This window comes from Peromyscus eremicus, chromosome 23 (genome assembly GCF_949786415.1).
Source record: "Peromyscus eremicus chromosome 23, PerEre_H2_v1, whole genome shotgun sequence".
Classification (NCBI taxonomy): Eukaryota; Metazoa; Chordata; class Mammalia; order Rodentia; family Cricetidae; genus Peromyscus; species Peromyscus eremicus.
In genome coordinates, this window is record NC_081438.1 from 10,888,694 (window position 1) to 10,910,063 (window position 21,370).

At 51.0% G+C, this 21,370-nt stretch overlaps 1 protein-coding gene across 1 annotated transcript in view; it reads right to left on the bottom strand.

Moving 5' to 3' along the window:
* Positions 1 to 1,010: 1,010 nt before the first annotated feature.
* Oas3 (2'-5'-oligoadenylate synthetase 3) overlaps positions 1,011 to 21,370 on the bottom strand; it is a 35,940-nt gene continuing 15,580 nt past the window's right edge. The window contains exons 12-20 of the mRNA XM_059249757.1: positions 20,887 to 21,172; positions 19,191 to 19,366; positions 18,021 to 18,259; positions 16,535 to 16,682; positions 6,047 to 6,220; positions 5,667 to 5,952; positions 3,425 to 3,612; positions 2,447 to 2,685; positions 1,011 to 1,194 (exon numbers count right to left, since the gene is read on the bottom strand). Of these exons, the coding sequence (XP_059105740.1) occupies positions 1,011 to 1,194; positions 2,447 to 2,685; positions 3,425 to 3,612; positions 5,667 to 5,952; positions 6,047 to 6,220; positions 16,535 to 16,682; positions 18,021 to 18,259; positions 19,191 to 19,366; positions 20,887 to 21,172 (1,920 nt within the window). The remainder of the gene's footprint in view (positions 1,195 to 2,446; positions 2,686 to 3,424; positions 3,613 to 5,666; positions 5,953 to 6,046; positions 6,221 to 16,534; positions 16,683 to 18,020; positions 18,260 to 19,190; positions 19,367 to 20,886; positions 21,173 to 21,370) is intronic.

Here is a 21,370-nt window from a genome sequence, read left to right on the forward strand (position 1 = left end):
CTTGGAAGACACAACTTTACCCCTTGCCACTTTCCAAGTTACAAGCGGTAACTGTGACAATGGTAGGTCTTTAAAAGTGTGTGAATGCGTCAATGAAGCTCTTGATCTAATCTTACTACATGCCCTCTTTTCTTTTCTATTTTAGTTTTTCTGTATTGCATGCATGTGTGTCTGCATGTTTGCACGTGTGGATGTGTGTTGTATGAATGTGCATGCATGTCTGCATGTGTGTACATGCATATGTCATTTCTGTGCATGTGTGTCCATGTGTGCACATGTATAAGGTCCCAGGATGCTGTGAGGACTCATCCTCTGTCAACTATTCCACCTTATTTATTGAGGCAGGCTCTGTCAATCAAACCCAGAGCCAGCCGATATGGTTAGCTTTGCTAGCCGGCTTGCTCTGGGGATTCCATCAACTCAGGCTTCCAAGGTTGGAATCACAGGCGGGCTGCCACACCCATGCTGTATTTATGTGGGTTCTGGGGGGACTGAACTCTGCTGAACCATTTCCCTATATCCCACACTCCACCCTGCCTCAGGATCCCAACTCTCAGGTATCTGTTCTTTCCCCATCTTCCTGCTTGAGGAAGCTGCAGTGTGCAGGCACCCCACTGGGCTCAGGGCCACTTGTGCTAAAATCTACTAAAGAGGATAGTCCTGAAAGGTAAGAAAGAGTGGTGCCCCTACTTCCAGGGGACAGTTGACAGTTTCTACAGGTATTTCGATTGGGGTCATGAGTGGTGTTGACACGAAGGCACCAATAGGGAGCAAAGCATTCCCTAGTTAAAAGACAGGATAGGCTAGCTTTGGCGCTGCCATAAGATCCCTCCTGGAGAGCCCAGTTCCCACTCTGTTACCTGTGTCTGGGTCTCTGGGTACCTGGGGCAAGGGAGATGAGTGGACTCCTGGAGTCAAGTTCTCAGTTCTTTTGTGGGGACAGGCTCAGTAATTCCAAATAACTACAGCAAGACCTTGGATTGGATTTGGGACGGGACCACCCACTTTCTTCAGGGCAGTCTTACTGGTACTTTCCACGGCTGTATGCTTCGCTCCTGGTCTGAGTCACTCTTTGGCAGTTCGAAACACAGTGAGGACAGCCACTCCTTCGCTTCTTCGGCTAGAAGATGCCAACACCAGCGGTCACCTCCTCCTACGTCACCCGTGGGATCGGCTGGATCCAGGATCACAGGCCTAAAGGAGAGTTAGAAGCCGGGAAGAGGCTGCTTGCTTTCAAGGCCTCTGGCCTCAGCCTTGGGGGCTTTCCCTGTTTCCATCAATGACATAATGTATCCCGGCAGCTTAGGTCGAGCCATTTGAATCTACTTAAGAGTCCAAGTAACTTCCTAGAATTATTGTATTTGAAGACCAAAACCCTTCTGAAAGCTGTTATTTACCTCACACAGTAAACTGTAGTGATGACCTCTTTCAAGAGCCTTTTCACCCAACTACAAGGTGTCACACAGAACAGCGTTGCTAAGTAGGTCAGCATGGGGGCAGGGCTGGGGGTGTGTGTGCCCACAGTACCTGTTTTTAATGCTCCTGTCCTTCCTTTTGCTCTTTCATTTTCTTTCCCCTCCCCCCCTCACCATCTTTTTTTTCTGCTCATGGTATTGAGGGTACACTCTGAGGACCACCTCTTATTTAAATAATTTTTTTTTTAGACAAGATCTTGCAATGTAGATAAGGCTATCCTCTAAGATAGCTTTAAGATCCTCCTGGCTGGGCGGTGGTGGCGCATGCCTTTAATCCAGACACCTGGGAAGCAGAGGTAGGTGGATCTCTGTGAATTTGAGACCGGCCTGGTCTACATAGTCAGTACTACAGGCTATGTAGAGAGACCCTGTCTCAAAAAACCTAAAAATAAAGTAAAATAAAATATCTCCCAGCTTTCAGCCCCAAAAGGGCTGGAACTGTGGCAAGTCACACCCTGTCTGGCTTCCTTAGTATTCTTTTCGTTCTGAAAGAGAAAACCAGATCTGACAAGATGTTAATAGTAGGGGCTGGATAAAGGGTAAAAGGAGCTTGCTGCCAAGTCTGATGACCTGAGTTCGAGCCTCTTGGGCCCACGTGGTGGGAGGAGAGAACTGACTCCTGAAAGTTGACCTCTGACTTGCTTTGGTGTGCACACATGGGCCTGGGAATGGCCATGCTGTTTCTCAGGGATAGCCTGCCAACTCAGACCCCTCTCAGACGGGCTAGCACACACATTTCCACGCAACAGGAGAATGAAAGCTGTGTGGGCACCCCCTGCCTGCCCCCTGCGTCTGCATCCCTCCTGGTTGGCAAGCCCCTTCCACTCCCGAAGTTAGGCAGCTTCTCCCTCAGTCTCACACTGGGAATGAACAAGAAAGACCCTGGGGAGAAGAATCCAGGTCACGGAAGAAATAGCGCAGAAGGGAATTGGGTTAATTCAGAACAGGGCGGGGGGTCGGGGCACAGGCACCTCTTTTTCCGGATCTGGGTCAGTAGGAATGACCTCATCGGCTCATCTTCGAAGTTGTAGTTGACTGTCCAGAAGATGCAGAGCTGTTGGTATTTGATGACCAGGTCCAGGACGGTCCGGAAGCCTTCGGCAATGTTGAACTTGTCCATGCCACTGCCTTGCTCCCAGGCATACACGGTGAGAAGCTCCAGGGCATACTTTGGGGGCAGGGATGCTTTGGACTTCTTTTTCCTTTCACACTGATGGGGAGAGTGGAGACGTCAGGTACCCTTCCTTGGTGAGGCAGAGGGACCCAGTGTGTCTCATGGACTGCTTGGGTCACACAGCAGGGCGACAGGGTTATGAAATAGAACTTGTAAGAGGGAGCTCCTGAGTCCTAGGTAGGCTTGCTAGACTCAGCAGCAGGCAGAGTGGCACACCCAGCGTCTTGTGTTTGGACCACAACATCACCACTGGCTGACAGGACCCTCTGTATGATAGTTATGGGCCCTGTACCATGGATTGCCATCTCAAAGGAAGACTGGCCGGGGGGGGGGGGGCGGTTGAGGGAGTCACATGACTTGCTGAAAACCAAACCATAGCTCCCCAGCCCCCTAGGCATCAGCTACCCATGATGACTCCAGTCTCAGCCACAGCTTCCATCTTGCCTTCTGAGAGACACTGTGGTGTCCACACAGCTGGACTGGCACCCTGTGGCACACCACCTTAACTTCCATGCACGCTTCTTGGGAGAACTTGGCTGCCACTGAATTCTTTGGCCAGCGGGAGAACGAGCCCTTAGCTCTGAAGTCAGGAGGCTCTCTAGGCCTGACCCAAATATCTGTCGGAATGCAATCAGAAGACCCATGGCTTAATGAGCAACAGCTTCCCTAAAGAGTCCCAGCACCTAGCATGGGAGGGTTTGGGTGTTCAGGACACGTGGCAAAGCCTGTGTCCTAGCTTGCTGGTAAAAACAACAACCTCACTGACCAGGCTGACCTGTTTGTACCAGTGCTTGATCAGGCGAATCAGACTCTTCAGTTTGGTGGGCCGGGGTTCAATGAAATTGCGCTGTAGCTCTGTAAAACAGGGCGAAAACTCTCCTCCTTTAAGGTCCAATGATCTATACAGCTCAATGAGCTCCTTGTAGGCTTCGGGCCTGGGGGTGAAGCCAGAATGCAGTTGACCTAACATGGGAGCAAAATGTCCATTAGATCCTAATGTGTATGATAAGCAACAGAGTAAAAAAAAAAAATTGTTTTTGAGACAGGATTTCATGTAGCCCATGGTTGGCATTGAACTTACTATGTAGCCAAAGATGATCTTGAATTTCTGAGCCCCCTGCCTCCACCTTCCAAGTGCTGAGATTACAGATGTGTACTACCATGTCTAGTTTATGCAGTGCAGGGGGCCTGAACCCATGTCTTGGGCATGTTTGGCAAACTCTCTACCAATGAATCTATATCCACAGACCTCAAAACTGTGTTGTTTTTTCAAAAACTTTATTATTTACTCATTTATTTGGTTTTTCATGACAGAGTTTCTCTGTACTATGGCCCTGGCTGTCTTGGATCTCACTCTGTAGCCCAGGCTGGCCTCGAACTCACAGAGATCTTCCTGCCTCTGCCTCCTGAGTGCTGGGATTAAAGGTGTGCGCCACCACCACCCAGCTTGGTCAGTGTTTTATCACATCAACAAAAGACAAACTAGAACAGCTGCCCTTTCAAAAGCAAACAGACAAACAAAAGTGGCCTGAACCCCATTCCATATACTCCTGTCTCTTTTTCTGAGAGAAATCAAAGCAGCTGGTTTGTTTGCAATGTGTATGTGTGTGTGGGGATGTCAAACCCAGGGTCCTGAGCATGCTAGGCAAGTGCTCTGTCACTGACTGAGCTCCAGCCCCAGTCCCAAATAATTACCTTGTGGTGGTAAATTGAATGAAGAGCCTTGCAGATGCTAAGCAAATATTTTATCCCTGATTACACCTGGTCCCCAAGAACTACTCAGGTGGAAGATACTAGAATCTTCATAATTCTAATATAGGACACACACACACACACACACACACACACACACAGAGTAACTTGGCCTCTGTATGTGCATAAGTGTGTGTGTGTGTGTGTGTGTGTGTGTGTGTGTGAGAGAGAGAGAGAGAGAGAGAGAGAGAGAGAGAGAGAGAGAGAGAGAGAGAGAGAGAGAGAGAGAGAGAGCGCATGAAACAGCCTAGAGTCAATCTGGGAAGTTGTTATTGATGCAGGAGAGCCCAGCCCACTGTGAGTGGCCCCATTTCCTTGACATGTGGTCCTGGGCTGAATAAGAAAGCTAGCTAAGCATAAGCTTATCAATGAGGCAGCAAGCAGCATTCCCCCCATGGTTTCTGCTTCAAATTCCTACCTTGAGTTTCTGCCCTGACTTGCCTCCATGATGGCCCTCCCTGATGGACTGAGATCTGGAAGTGTAAGCCAAACAAACCCTTGCTTCCTCTGAGTTGCTGTGTGAATGTGGGCACATGTGCCTGGATGTGTCCACCCAGGAGAAGCCAGAGGAGGAAGCTGGGTGTCTTGCTGTATCATTCTTCACCTTATCCTGTCAAGACAGGGTCTCCCACTGAACCTCGTCCTTCACCTTATCCCATCAAGACAGGGTCTCCCACTGAACCTCATTCTTCACCTTATCCCGTCAAGACAGGGTCTCCCACTGAACCTATCTGATATAGCTAGACCATCACTCTTTCCACCCCAACCCCCCTCCAGGCAGCACTGGGGTGACAGGTATGCCTGCAGTAGAGCCTGGCCTTTTACCCAGGTGCTGGGGATAAAACTCAGGTCCCCATGACTGAATGGCAAACACTCTTATCATGGAGCCGTCTCCTCAGCCTACTTCGAGGCTTTTCTTTCATCTGTATTTCTGTATCTCTCACCTGTAAATGGGATTTCTGAGGAGGAGTTTTCTTTTCCTGTCTCTTATCTCACAAAGCCCCCCCCCATTCTGTTCTTTAATTCCCTCCTCCACAGAGGAAATGAAGGGATGTTATCTGTGATATGTATATAACTATCCGTGCCATCCTTGATACACCATGGAGAACAGAGCTGACAGCTCCTGAAGGCTGCCTGGGTTATTTACACGAGAATGGAATTGCATGTAGGTGTCTGGGGGCCTGGGCTAGAATTGGGAGACAATTACAGCCCATTACCCAGCCCCACCCCCCATTTTTCCTCAACTAGGGTCTGGGGCCTCTTACCTAGTGCATCATAGGCGGGCAGGACATCAAAGTCGACACTTTCGTTGAGACTCCTGGATTTCAAGGTAAAGCTCAGCACCCTGGGGAACTCCCACTTTGAAGGCTCAAACTTCACCTCCAGCTCTCGGGTCTTCTGGAAAGCTTTTAATTGCCTGTGGATCTCCTGGACTAGCATCGGGCGCTCATTTTGTTGGGAGTTATAGCTCTTCAGTGAGCTGAGGAACACGACGACGATGTCGGCATCTGATCCAGACTTCAGAGCTGTGCCTTTGGCAGTGGATCCTCCCTAGGGAAGAAAGAGAAGGTGAGGGAAGATGTCTCCCCTCATCCTTGTCTCCCTGGCTCCCAAAAGCTGGAATCAGCGAAGGGCCAGCACTCACCTTGACGGTCTTCAGAACTTTGGTGCTTTGGCCCTGGAAGCAATTTTCTTTAAGGAATGTACAGATGATGTCAACAGCTCTTTTGATCTGCTTCAAGAAATATTTATTGGGCTGGAGGAAGTCTTTGATGAACGTTTCCAGTAAGTGGCTTGGGGTGATGAAGAGTGATGTGGGCTGGAGAGGAGAGAACTTTGGTGGGCTCTGCCCAGAAGCCACCACAAAACTCACCTCTGTCCTTCTGCCAACCTGCTCCCAACTGTGGGCAGAGACCTTCCTGTTAGAGACCTTCCTGTCTTGCACAGATATACCCTAAGAATGTTCTTGAGATGTCAGGCAATACCTACCCCCCAACACACTCCCCTCACCGAGCAGAAACTCTCCTGGTTCCTCATGGGCTACTTGGGAGAGATCTGGATGCTTCTGAGGGGTTTGTGGGTTTGCAGACATGGGTGCCCTGGGCCATCATGAGAAGATCCCTAAGGACCTTCCAAGAGGCAGGTGCGAGGGTCAACCTTGAACAAGAAGATGTGAGCTCAGGAGCAGAGAGGAGGGTGCTGGAGGGTGTTAGGGTAATGGCTCTGAAGATGGATGAAGGAGCCAGGACACATGGGCAGCCTCAAGAAGCTTGAAAAGGGAACGAGCCCTCAAGTTCCAGCTCCATGAGTCCGCGTTTGGATTGCCCACTGCTGTAAGGATAAGATTCTAAATTTAGGGTACATGTTTCCTGGAGAGCGTTGGCAAAGAGTAGTGCAGCCACCTGGGGAAAGAGGGGGAGCTTAGCTCTGCAGTCCAGCTGATCTTGGTGCCCCTAAAAGTTGCTTACAATACATTTCCTGTTTACTTAGGTAATATTATATCCTTCTGGGGTCTTTGATGTAGTCCCCAGACAGAACCACATCAAGGGAAAAAAAAAGCACAAAGACAGGGTTGACATATGACAGTGAAGGGAAAGCCAGGGTGATGATGTCACAAACCAAGCCAGGTATCAGTGCTGTCCCTGGGAGAGCCCACCCCTCCCCCATCCCTGGTCTTTGAACCTCCAGCATCCAGAACAGCGGGGAAATAAATTTCTGTTGCTTTAAGCCACACCGAGTGAGTGACCACGTTACAGTAGTTGGGCAGAGGCAGCCAAGACACACTCTCTGAGATCCGGGTCAGGAGGACACTCCCTCCAGCGTGGAAACCCTCTTACCAGAACATTCCAATGTGGTGCAGGTGACACATTATTCAGGCTGGGAGAGTACAGCCAGGCCTGAGCCGCCTCTGTCAGCATCTGCCAGGACCCATTGTCTTTGCCCACGTTATTGGTTGGATCGGTTGGATCCAAGATGACTGGACTAGGAATTTTATCAGATTAAAAGAAATCAGGGCTGGGCTTAGTAACATACATCTTTAATCTCAATATTGGGAGGCAGATGCAGGAGGAACTCAGTTCAAGTCCAGCCTAGTCTACAAAGTGAGTTCCAGGCCAGCCAGGGCCTTACAGTAAGACCCTGTCTTCCTGCCTCCCCCCAAAAAGCAGGACATGGGAAGATAGCGTAGTGACTAAGAGTGCTTAGTCTTAAGGACCAGAGTTCAGGACCCATGTAACAACATGGGTGTCCTGAACAGGACTTCAAACCCAGCTCTGAAATGGGTAGAGATGGCAGGATCTCTGGGGCTTGCTAGCTTCCAGCCTAGTTGAGAAAGCTGGAGCCCAGATTGGAGAAGAGAGACCCTGCCTCAGAGGAATAGATGGGAGACACCTATCTCTTCTTCTAGCCTCTATGTGCAAAGAGATGCACACCCACACAGATGCGTGTGCACGTCTGCACTTACACAGACACACAAATTTTAATAAAAAAGAAGTCGGGCTGGGGAATGGGTCAGTGCCTGCCTCACAAACAGGCCCTGAGTTGGGCACCCCCAAGACTCATAGAAAAACCAGATGCTGATGTATCTGTAATCCCAGTCCTGAGGAGACAGAGGCTGGGTCCTGGGGCTCACTGGCCAGCCAGTCTAGCCTACTGGTGAACATTAGTGAGAGACCCCAACTCAAAAAATAAGGCAGAAGGGCTGAAGAGACCCCTCAGAGGTTAAGATCACTGGCTGCTCTTGCAGAGGACCTGAGTTCAAGTCCCAGTGCCCACATAGTGGCTCACAGCCATCTTTAACTATAGTCCCAGGTCTGACACCCTCTCCTGGCCTTCAAAGGCATTGCATCCATGTGGTTCACAGACATACACATGGGAAAACATCTATACACATAAAATAAATCTTTAAAAATCAGAGCAGAGAATGAGACACCTGATGTCAACTTCTGGCCTGCACATTGCATCTGTACATATGCACGTGTATGCACACACTCACAGACAGGGGAGGCTGATGAGGGCTCTGTGGTACCCAGCCACACTAACTCCTCATCCTCCTCTTCTCAGAGAAATTAGATCTCACTGTTGCTCGCTGTGAACTCCTTCCCCTCCCCCAGCCCCTTCCTCCAGGCTTTGGGGGACAAAGTCTGACCATGGACTGAATCTCCTTTGCAGACAGACACTCAGGTCCTCCCCCCAACCCCCGCTGTCCGCAAACAGCAAGGGCTCAGAACTCGCTTTCAGTGGGGGCTCTGACGTACAGCTGGAGAGATCTGGAAGCTGGGTACCTTTGGGACCTGAGCTGGCATAGAAGGGCGTTGCGGACCGTCTCATCCTCAAAGTTGTAGTTGTCTATCCAGTAGACACGCAGCTGTGACGACTGCCTGATGAGTCCCAGCACGCACGGTCCTGACACCTTCTGCTATGTTGAAGTTTTCACCTTGGCGGCTCTGTTCCCAGGCGTACACAGTGAGCAGCTCCAGTGCATACAACAACTGCTGAGACAGGGAAGTCACCCACTTCTTCTCGCACTGTGAGAGAAGGCAAGACCGTCAGGAAACCGGAGCCTGTGCCTCGAAGTCAAGGTGTCGGTACCGTCAGATACTGATGAAGGTGTGGAAGGAACACCTGGAACACTCACACTGCTCTTAGGAGTGTGAGTGTGTGTGTGAGTATGTGACTGTGTGACACGGTGTGTGAGCGTGGCTGTGTGTGTATATGTGTGTATGTGCTGTGGGGGTGTGTGCATGTGCACGAGTGTGTGTAGATGGGTGAGTGTGAGCACATGTGATTGTGTATGTGAGTGTGGGTGTATGTGGATGTGTCAGTGTGAAGGTGTATGTGTGTGAGTGAGTGCAGAAGTGTGTGTGATTGTATCAGTGTGAGTGTGTGTTTGTGAGTGTGAAGGTGTGTGTCAGTGTGTGAATGTATAAGTGTATACATGTATGTGAGTGTGAGCTGTGTTCATGAATGTGTGTACGAGTAGGCCAGAGATCAAGGTCACATATCTCCCTCAGTCACTCTCTACCTTATTTTTTTTGGAACAAGGCCCCCTCACTGAACCTGGGGCTCACTGATTGGCTGCAGCGTCTGGCCAGCAGCCCAGGGGATCCGCCTGTGTCTGCCTCCTGAACGTGGAGTTACAGCCACAGGCTGCCACCACTGGTTTTACATGGGCTGTGGGGATCTTCCATGCTTACACAGCATGTACTTCCCTCACTGAACCTTCTCTCCAGTCCCGGTACAGTGGTTTTGAAAAATCCATTTGGCACTCTTCATTAAAGCTAAAGAAACACTCTCCACTATATTTCATATAGAGTCCACTTATGCAAATATAGACATGTATATACATGTCTGGGGCTGTGTTTGAGACCCCAGCAATTCTACTGCATATTTACCCAAGAAAAATGAGTGCTTTAGTTCACAAAAGACATGTCAGAGGACACCCACAGTAACCCAATTCACAGAGGCTACAACCTGGGAATGACCCAAGGGCCCACCAGCAGCAGAGAGGAAAATGGGTATGTTCCTACAACAGAATAGTACAAGGGAATGAAGAACTATTGCTGTGTAATGATGTGGCCAGATTTCTCGAACGTGGAGTGAAATGAAGGAGATACCACCTGTGTGCAATATGGTCCATTTACAGTGTTCAAAAATAAAGGGAGGGCTGGCAAAAGGGCTCAGTGAGGAGAGGTGCCTGCCACAAAACCTGTTGAACTGAGTTCGATCCCCCGGACCCACATGGCGGAAGGAGAAAACTCACTCCTGTACATTGTCCTCTGACTGCCACACATACACTACATCACATTCACATACACATGCACACACACACTTGTATACATGTGCATGAGCACTCATGCACACACATATGTGTATACATGTCACATTCTTTTAAATAAGATTCATTAGTGGTGATGGTTATTGTAATGTAAAAATTAATGTATTCAAAAAGTTTTATTGCTTATATATATGGGTGTTTTGTTTACATGTTTGTCTGTACCATGTGCATGCCTGGTGTCTATGGTGGCCAGAAGAGTGCACTGGATCCCCTAGGACTGAAGTGACGGATGGTTGTGAGCTGCCATGTGGGTGCCGGGAATTGAACCCAGGTCCTCTAGAATAGTAGACAGTGCTCTTAACCATGGAGCCATCTCTCCAACTCCTTAATATTTTTAATTATGTGTGTGTAGGTGTAGGTAGAGGTGCTAGATCCCCCTGGAGTTAGAGTTAAAGCTGATTGTGGGATGCTTGATGTGAATGCTGGGAATCGAACTTCGGGTCCTCTGGAAAAGCAATATGTGCTCTTAACCACCGAGCCATCTCATCATCCTCAGGATATTTTTTTAAGGGTCATGCTTAAACCCTAGATCCTCTCGCCTCCACTTCTTGAGTGCTGGGGTTGAGATGCCCTTGAGTTGAGAAAATGCTCTATTTTGGTTTGTGGCTGAAGAGGAAATCAAATTAGATTGAAGTATGTTGTTAATATTGTTGGAGTTTGCTTACTGTGAATGATCTCAAAAGGTAATACAGTGGAGTGTGGTGGCACATGGCTGTGGTCCCAGCGCTTGGGAGGCAGAGGCAGCCTGTGAATTTGAGACCAGCCTGGTCTATATAGTGAGTTCCATGCCAGCCTGAGACCCTCTTTAAAACAAGGCAACAGCATAAATTACCTCGTGATACCAGTGCTTGACCAACAGGATCAGATCCTTCACTCTCCTGGGGTATTTCTTGAAGAACTGCTGCTGTAGTGTGGTAAAGCAGACTGCGAACTCACCGGGCGCTGCTCCTACTTGATCCATGGATCTTTTGAGATCCCGATAGACCCGGGAGCTGGGATTCTCACCGAAGCCTGATGGGAGAGAGGAGCGAGAAGCTCGGCGGTGATGGTGGTCTGAGCCAGCTGGAGTCGGGGAGACTGTCGATTGCCTGATCTGCAGGAAGGCAGCTGACTCTTCGGGAAAGCTAACAGTGGGGTGACTCTCCCTGATAGACAGAATAAAGGTTAACAGGAAGCCTAATGTGAAGGCAGGATGGGGTGGACCCAAGGCAAGATCATCAGAGCCACACAGCACGAGGCAGCAAATGACACACGAGAAGTAGATGCCCCAGGAGTTTACAAGCCTCATTTTGGAAATAGCCAGTCTGTCTGGCACAGCCTCAGCCTGAAGGACTCAAGCGGTTCCCCAGTACTCCCAGAAAGTTTGGACTCCCCCTGCCCCTCCAAGTCCCCATAGCACTCACACAGGGGATCAAAGGCTGGAAGCAACTGTAAGAATATCCCTTGCCCTTGTATGGACAGTAGGACTACAAGGATGCCCCCAAGGTTTGCTGGCTTGTATTTCTTGTGGGTTTTTAGCTGTTGTTCAATCAAGTTGAGGAGTTCACTTTGTTTTTCCTTCTGTTCCCGAAACATACGGAACTGATCCACAAAGAGCACAAGGGTACCATCAGAGCAGCCTCTTAGGACTGTTTCCCGGCCATAGGAGCCACCCTGCAGGGGATGAAGCGGCAGGTGAGAGGTCTGCACTTTTCTGTCGCTCCAGGCAGTGATATTCCTCAGGTGAAATTCCCCCCTGAATGTCACCACCATTTTAAAATCAGGTTGCCGGTGCCAATTTGTGTCCAGGTCAGTGTTTTGTACACTAGCTCCAAGCTGGAGGCAACTCAAAACTGTGATAAGAGGCACACAGTGGAGTACTACTATTCAAGAATGAAAACGATTGCATGAACGAAACTCTCCCAAACGTGGAGTCAAAAAAACGCCACACAGCAAAGCACACTTAGGCACATAACCATTCCCTCTCATTTACTGAGCACCGAGGCTGAGAACACCGTGTGCCTCGGTATTACAACACTCTGAAGTGGGGTCTAGGCGGACCTCATTCTGCAGACCCAGGCACTGTGGTACAGAGAGATGAAGCAGCCTGCCAGGCAGAAGGTGACACCTGGCTGCAGCTTGGGCCCCTGCACTGTCTGTCCTCAGAGGGAGAAAAGCCTTGTGAAGTGCAGTCCCCAGGGCTTGGTGTGGAGCCGTGCTCAGCATCACCATGGTGGGAACATGGGGGTGCGGGGAGGAACAGCCCTAGCCCCAAACCTGGGTCTCCTCACCTTAGCCACCCTCACCACAGGGATCTCTCTGCTCCGCAGGAAGTCAGAGATGGCATCCACGTCCTGGTCTATCAGCTTCAGGCATTCTTCGTCGGGTTTGAGGTTTGCCTGGATAAACTCTTCTAGCTTGTCCGCTGGCACTGAGGTTAAATCAGGCAGCCCACCAGCCAGCTCTGCAGATGACTCCCCACATGACCCCCCAGACGGCCCTGCAGATGACCCACCAGCCAGCCAGTTTCCCATAGTTGCTGGCTGGCCTTGGGAAGGCTGCAAATGGCAAAGGCTGTTGCTCCAGTTCTGGGGATTCTACCCTGCCTGGGAGTTGGTTCTGGATAGAGGAAGTTGAGTCCAAAACTGCTTTCCTGCTGGGGAGTTGGTTCTGGGTAGAGGAAGTCGAGTCCAAAGCTGCTGCCCTGCCCCCCATCACAGCCTCGCCTAGGAAATCGAAACCCAAGTGTGAGAGGGAGTCACTGCCCAGCAGCTGGCAGGGGAGCTTCCTGCTGGCCAGCCACTCCCGGGACACCCCAAGTTAAACCTAAAACCTCCAGAGCCTGGGGGCGGGGGAACACCTCTGCGGAGGCTAGACGTGTGTGTGTGTGTGTGTGTGTGTGTGTGTGTGTGTGTGTGTGTGTGTGTCCTCCAGTGCAGGACTGACTTCTTTGGTGTCTCTGTCTCCTCCATCTGTAGATCAGAGGAGCCTGTCTCAAAAATAACAAAACCTTTGGCTGAGTGCTCACTAAACGCTAAGCTAATTGGGTTTTACAGAGGGTGGGGGCTGTTCATTGAGAATGGCCCTTTCTGTCCTGTTTCAGTAGAGAAAGAGCCCAGAGAGGGGAACTGACTTGCTCAAAGACACACAGCAAGGCAGGTGCCCTGGTAGATGTAGGCTTCCTTTCTGCCTTTGGGTGAACACAGGTCCCTGAAGAGTCACACACACACACAAAGTAAATATTTAAAAATTAAATTAAAAACAAGAGAATTTTGCCAATTCAATTGTTTTGTGTTAGTTTTTGAGACAGAGCCTTGCTATGTAGCCCAAACTGGCCTTGAACTGGCAATCCCCCTGCCTCACCCAGCCTCTCATAAACTACTATTTATAGCATCTTCCTTCAAGGTAGGATGGGACATGGTGTTTAGCTATCCTTTGTCACAGATGGTTTCCTGGGAAGCTCGCTGGGAAAGGCATAGTGACTTTGTATTTGCAAGTCCCCTCAGAGTCCAACGGAGTGCCTGGACCATCACAACGTAATATTGGCTCCCGCACAGGAACCCTGCAAGCAGGACTCTCGAAGTTCCTCTAAGTGAGGCCAAGGACAGAAAATGTCTGCAGGGGACACTAGCAGCTCCCAGGGACCCTGCCTCAGTTTCCTGACTGCTAGAGTTGCGTATGTACACCACCTCACCCAGCCCTAGCTTTACCCCCCTCTCCCCGGACCTTCTCCCCAGGGCTATGGCCTGAGTCAAGCTCAATGGCTTTATTCTGCCACCACCATGGTGGCTGCTCTTAGAGATAGAAGGGCTTAGGTCAGCAAAGCCTCTCCGTTGCCTAGATGGCCATGACCTCACTCCTCACTCACTCCAGCTCACAGTCGCCCCAATTCCGGAGCCATTTTGACAAGAGGGCCCAGAGTCTGTGTGGTTGGGGCAGGGGCTGGGATACCAGACCAGTATCCCATCTGCTGCTAGGTTCTGTGGAAAAAATAAGTCTCTGCTGGTCACCTTTGTCTAGTGCAGTGGTTCCCAAACTGTGGGTCTCGACCCCTCTGGGATCGAACAACCCTTTCACAGGGGTCTCCTAAGATTATCGGATAACACATATTTCTAATGGTCTTAGGAACTGAGACAGTGCTCTTCTGTTGGTCTCCAGGCAGGTCGCCCACATATGTACTGAGTACCCAGATTTGTATTAAAGGGTCGAAGCATTAAGAAGGTTGAGAGCAATTGGTCTAGGGTTCTGAGAATGATGTGACCAGCGGCCATCAAGAGACACAGTTTGGGGTCTGGTGAGGTGGAGTTGGGACCAACCCCCGTGGAGTCTTGGTGTTGCCTGGAGCCAAGAGCAGGTAACACAAGTAGGTGGTGGCAGAGAGGGGACCTGGGGACTCTTCACCTCTCACGCAGGCTGGTCACTGTGGGCTAAGCTGAGGAGGCAGGAATGGAATGCAAGGATGAAAGTACTAGGAAGGTGTTGTCCTCCTGGCTATCTTGCATCCCTGCTGTTCTGTCCCCCAGCAGTGGTCCAGCGAGAGCCGGGCTGTCTGAGACACCCCTAGTGGGAAATGGGCAAGTGCAGACTCCTTCCTCTGTTTCTCTTCTGTGGAAGCATCACTACCACATCCACCCCTCAGGGAGTCCCTCTGGAGGACTCTGCTGTGGCCACACTGCCCCCAGCGTCTGCCACTTGCTTCCTGTGTGCAGGGCTGGGACAGTCATAGGATCTATCTCCCTACCCTCCACTCCCTGGCCCCTAGCCGTCACTCAGACTCTGCTAGGGGATTGGAGGCATTTTCTCCTGTAAGACAGACAGGTAGATATGTGTCCTGGAGACACCCTGGCATCACCCTGGCCCTGGTGGGGACCAGAGAGAGAGAGAGAGACAAATGACATCCATCCATAGTCCGCCCATAGTGTGGCAAAGGTAAGGATTCTTTCTGGAACATAGGTTTATGGATCAAGGGCTTGCAAACCCATCCCTTCCACCCCCCATCAGGACCCCTGTATCCACTGTATTTGGGAACAACAGACATCAGGAGGCAGGATGGTGAGGCATGCCGCAAACAAATGTCTATTCATCCCAGACAGGGCGCAATGACTGAGCAAGGAAAAGATTTCACCTGAGTCTAAGGGGGGGGGGGGAACAGGTTTATTGGGGTTACACTCAGAGCGTGAGTTGGGGCTGCAGGGGTGTAGGTGACCCCTAAGCACTGCATTATCAAAAAGCCTGAACTTTCACGGGTGATGAGTCAGGAAAGCTGTACTTCTGTGCTTCTCACTTACCCTCCTCCCCAGGTGCTGCCTCCTAAGGGAGTGGGTGGAGCCACAGGGGAGGCTTGGGACACTTCCTGCTCTTTCTACATTCCTAAGGCCCAGTTATCACATGTTTTGCTGATTTCATTGCCGTGGCTGTGGGCGGGGTGTTCCGTAGTCACTGTCCCAGCCTCTGCCCCATCATGGCCATGGTCACATTACATGGGGAGCACAGCTGGACCACAGCTGGTGGGTCTCTGCAGGCAGAGGGATGCTGGGGAAGAGAGAGGCTTCTTGGCAGGGTTGGGGTGCTGCTGGGTGTGGGTGTGGGGGCGGGGCCCAGGGGTAGCTGACAGCAGATGGGCAGAGTCTAAGATGTCTGAATCCTAGGGTGCCTAGCACGGGAGTCAGGGGCACTGGATGATCAAAGTAGAGGTCTATGAAACTCCACCGGGTGGGTGAACAGGGAAGGGATGAGAGGGTGGTGGGTGGGCAGGCGATCAGAAGGGAGATGGTGTGAGGGGGCACACATACCTATATACAGATATGCACAGACACACAGACACACATATATACACATAGACATGCACAGACACATGCATACATATATACATAGACTCACATACACACAGACACACATACATACATATCCATGCACATGAAGACACACAGAGACACAGACACACATAAATACACAAACACATATGTAGACTCAAAGACAGACAGACACACACACACACACACACACACACACACACACACACACACACACACACATCTGGCCCAATACTCTGAGTCTCCCGTGCTGAGGGCTGGTGTCACTTTCTCTCAGCCGGTGTGACCATTGATTTTTTCTGGACTTCATACAGAGGCCTGTGGGAAGGAAGACATGCTGGTTACCTCAGCATTTCTGCAGAACAGAGACCACACACCACACAGGAAGTGGAGGCATGGGGTCCACAGGGGCCATGGGTGGGTCCTGCCCCTTAGGGGGACCATGTCTTCCCATGACCATGTCTGCTCCCAAAGGATGCCCTTGTCTACCTCGCATGCCTCTCACCTTTACCAGCCATGGCTTGATGGGGGTGCCGTTCTTGTCCATGCAGCACAGGAAAGATGTGTAGGTTGCAGCCTCCTGGGCAAGCAGGTCCCAGCGGGCATTGCGGCCCAGGTTGCCTGTTGGGTCAGCTGGATCCAGGATGATGGGTCTGCAATTGTACCCAGGGTCAGTCTTATCCCCACGGCGTCCACCTGCGACACTGGCTGGGCTGTTCTCCCCTCTCAACTAACACTACAGTGTGGACCCTGGGATTCCCCAGGTGAGCACTCTAGGGCAGGGGTAGAGAAGAGACATATGGAGTGGATGTGGTGGCACATGTCTGTAATCCCAGCACCCGGGGGCCAGAGGTAGGAGGATTGTGAGTTTGGAGCAGCCTGGGCTATACAGTCTATTCAAAAGGGGTGGAGGTGGGGGGACTGGTGAAATCACTCAGTGGTTAAGATCATTGGCTGCTCTTCCAGAGGACCTGGGTTCAGATCCCAGCACCTACATGGTGGCTCACAACCTCTGTAACTCTAGTTCCAGGGGATCTGGTGCCCTCTTCTGGTCTCCATGTGCACACAGTGCACATCCATATAAGCAGGCAAAACACTTCACACATAAAAATTTTAAAAATCCTTTAAAAGGAAGGAAGGAAGGAGGAAAAAGCAGTTGCATACGCACCACTTCTTCATGCTGTGTCCAGGCAGACATTACTAATCACTCACAGTGCTGCTGTTCCCCCTTCTACAGGTGAAGCAGGCATTGCCAATCAATTACAATTACAATAGCCAATGCTATTACCTGGCTAATGTATATGATACATCAGACTCTTTCTCAGTATACACTTGCCACTACTCACAGACTGTCAGTGTATCGTGAGTTTCAGGGACAAGCTTGCTTATCTCCATCCCTACTTCAGAGGTGGGCGAGATAGTGAAGAATGACATACGCTTATATAACCCGAAGGCTGCTGATGAAAAGCTGCCGGATTTAATGTATGCAAGTACCAGATGCCCAGTTACGTCTGAGTTTCTGAGGGATCATGAACACACTTAAGTGTTGAGGCAGGACAATCATGATGTAGCCCAGGCAGCCTTTGAACGTGTACCAGTGGTTTTTTGTTTGTTTGTTTGTTTGTTTGTTTGTTTGTTTTTGGTTTTTCGACACAGGGTTTCTCTATATAGCTTTGGAGCCTATCCTGGATCTCGCTCTGTAGCCCAGGCTGGCCTCGAACTCACAGAGATCTGCTTTGCTCTGCCTCCCGAGTGCTGGGATTAAAGGCGTGCGCCACCGCCCGGCGTGTACCAGTGTTTTGCCTGCAGGTATGTCTGTGCACATACATGTCTGGTGCCATGGAAGCCAGAAGAGGGCGTCAGGCCGCCAGGAACCACCATGTGCTGGGAATGGAACCTAGGCCCTACCCTTCCGCCCTCTGCCTCTAGGAGGCGGGAAGAAGTGGGTAGTGTGGGTCTGAGGTAGAGGAGGAGTCCGCGGGTGACCAAACCTGGGCTTCTGAAGTTGCATCTTCAGGAAGTCCCCGATGGTCTTGTCCTCTGCGCTGTAGTTGACGGTCCAATAGATGCACAGCTGGCGGTACTGGCCAACCAGCTCCAGCACGGTGCGGAAGCCCTCCGCCATGTTGAACTGGGGGTTCTGGCCTCCCTGCTCCCAGGCATACACGGTCAGGAGCTCCAGCCCATGCTGTGGGGGCAAGGAGCCCTTCCCTTTGACCACCTTGTCGAACTGGAGAAGTAGGAGAAAGGAGATGTGCCGGTCCATGCTGGCATTGCCTCACACAGGTGAAAGAGGGGCCCCAGGAATTGACAGATGGACCCCTAAAGCTTAACCGAGCACCCGTGTGTGCCGGGTGACCAGCCAGGCATCATCAACCCTTGGCACGGAGACTCAATTTGTCAGCTCCACTTTTTGGGGTGTGTGTGTGTGTTGGGGGCAGAGCTCAGGACCTCATGCACTCTAGGCAAATGTTTTCCCCAGCATCCCTCTGTGAACTGCAGCCCAGCCTGCCAGTGCTACTCATTTTGAGAGAAGTTCTTGCTGAGTTGGCCAGGCAATGCTTGAGCTCACTCTGTAGCCCAGGCCAGCCCTGACCTTTCAATCTTTCTGCCTCAGCCTCTTAGTAGGTAGCTAAGAGGACACCCCTGCACTAGACCTGACTTGACCCTGCTTTATGGACAAGTAATCCAAGGTCCTCTGGGTGGAATCCTTTCTTTTCTTTTCCTCTCTTTCTTTTTCTTTCTTTCTTTCTTTCTTTCTTTTTCTTCAAGACAGTGTTTCTCTGTGTAGTTTTTTTTTTTTTTTCTTTCAAGACAGGGTTTCTCTGTGTAGCTTTGCGCCTTTCCTGGAACTCACTTGGTAGCCCAGGCTGGCCTCGATCTGTGTAGTTTTTGTGCCTGTCCTGGATCTCACTTTGTAGACCAGGCTGGACTCACAAAGATTGGCCTGGCTCTGCCTTCCGAGTGCTGGGATTAAATTCATGCACCACCACCGCCTGGCTTCCTCTGGGTGGAATGTGACTGACCTCACACACTATGCTTGTGGCCAAACAGACCCCCGTTTCCTTCAAAGAAAGTACTCTGGACACGGTTCCTGGGACCCAGTATGTCCTTGAGTGTGCGTGTGGGAATTGGGGTGACTGATGGTCCCTGTGCCTCACCTGTTGGTACCAGTGCTTCACCAGCCGGATCAGGCTCTTGAGTTTGGTGGGACGGGAGCTAATGAAGTCCCGCTGCAGCTCCGTGAAGCAGGTAGAAAACTCTCCTGCATTGCTGTAGCTGCGGATGAGGTCCGCGTAGACCCGGGGATCAGGCCTAGAGCCGGACCTCAGCTGGCCTGTACAGTGGGAAAAGGTTAGAGTCACTTTGCCTCCTAGGGAGCCTGGGTGGGCCAGCTTCCAAAGCTGGTCTGAGACACCCCTAGTGTCCCTTGTCTCAGGGTGATCTGAGACCCACTGGGAGGTCACCAGGTGTTTTAGCGAGGGCATCGGTGTGGCACAGCCCAGATTAATTCCCTCATGAGAGTGGAATTCCCTGCCCGGATCCTTTCCAGCCTCCTGCCTGCCCACCATGGAGAACGTCTTGGCTGAGAGTCATTCTGGGGTGTGGTGTCTCTAACCCCCTCTGATGCCCACTCATCCCTCTCAGGGAGGAGGCTCTGGTACTCATTAGACAAAAAGCCTTCTTTGGGTACCAGGGCTGCAGGGGGAAGGGGGCTGATACCACCGTGCTGGCTCTGAGGACCTAAGCAGAAGCAGACCAGACCAGTTCATGCAAGCAGACCCAGAGCCCACATAGCATCACGATGCCTGCCTGTCTCACCCAGTATGTGGGTGCTTCAGGTTAAGGTTCAAACCCAGGACAAATGGTTGAGGTGCCTACTTAGCATATCAAAGTAGACCTGGCCTCCAGGTTCTCCCAGAATCCTCATTCCCTACCTGTTCCACCCTCTACCCTGAACTCTCCAGCCCAGGGGCTGGGCTGCCCTTCCCCCAGGGGCTCTCCCTCTATAATCCAGACATTTTGCTTACCTGCCCTTTTTGTACCTTTGGCCTCCTGGCTGATTCCTCTCCTTCCCCGCCCCCTCTCCTCACATGGCCTGGCTCAGTCTGGTTCTGTCCACTCTGGACACTCCCAGGTGTCCCTGCCTGTGTCTATGCTCTCCATTTTATCTACAATAAACTTTCTCCTCCACCACATCTAGGAGCGGCCATGTTACTTTCTTTCCTTTTAATTTCTTTTTTTTTTCATTCACCGGGAACTGAACTTGGGTCCTGTATTGGTTTGAACGAGAATGTCCCTTCACAGGCTTATATATTTAAATGCTTAGTCACCCGATGGTGGGACTGTTAGGGAAGGATTAGGAGGTGTGGCCTTGTTGGAGGAGGTGTGTCACTGGGAGTGGGCTTTGAGGTTTCAGACACCCACTCCAGACACCCCCCACCTCACCCCTGTTTTGGGGATCAGGATATAAGCTCTCAGCTACTCCTCCAGCACTTGCCTGCTGCCATACTCCCCTCTAGGATGATGATGGCCTCACCCTCTGAAACTGTTAGCAAGCACCCAGTTACATCCTTTCTTTTATAAGAATTGCCTTGGTCATGGTATCATAGCTATAGAACGGTAGCCAAGACAGGTCCTCTGAAAGAGCAATATGTGCTCTTAATCACCAGGCCGGGTCCTCAGTCCCTCACCCAGCATCTTTGTGGGAATCAAAAGCTGGGGCCTCGCCACGCACTACAGGGAAGTTGTGATAAATAGGTGTGGCCTGGTTACACAGTGCCTGGTCTCTAGGACTGCCTGGAACCCCCCTGCCCGTGTTCTTCCCCTCCTCTGGGCTAGGTCTGGGAACCTCACCGAGGGCATCGAAGGCTGGCAGCACGTCAAAGTCCACGCTCTGGTCCAGCAGTGTCTGTGATGCCAGCGAGAAGCTGAGCACTCGGGGATTCTTCCTGTTGGAGATCTCAAACTTGACGTCGAACTTCTGCTTCTGCTGGCACGCCTCCAGCTGGGCCCGGATCTCCGAGATGATCTCCGCCCGATGGCTGCCTTGCTCGGAGAACTGGCGCAAGCAGCTGAGGAACACCACCAGGTCAGCATCCGAGCGCCCTCGTAGAGCCGTGCCTTTGGCCGAAGAACCGCCCTGGGGAGGACATGGAAGGTGGTTTGAGCCCTGAAGTGCCCTTTGATGTCCCACAGCCTGTGTGTGTGTGTGTGTGTGTGTGTGTGTGTGTGCATGTGGAGGTCAGAGGTCGACACTGGTGTCTCCATCAATCATTATTATTATTATTATTATTATTATTATTATTATTATTATTATTTTGAGACTAGGTCTCTCACT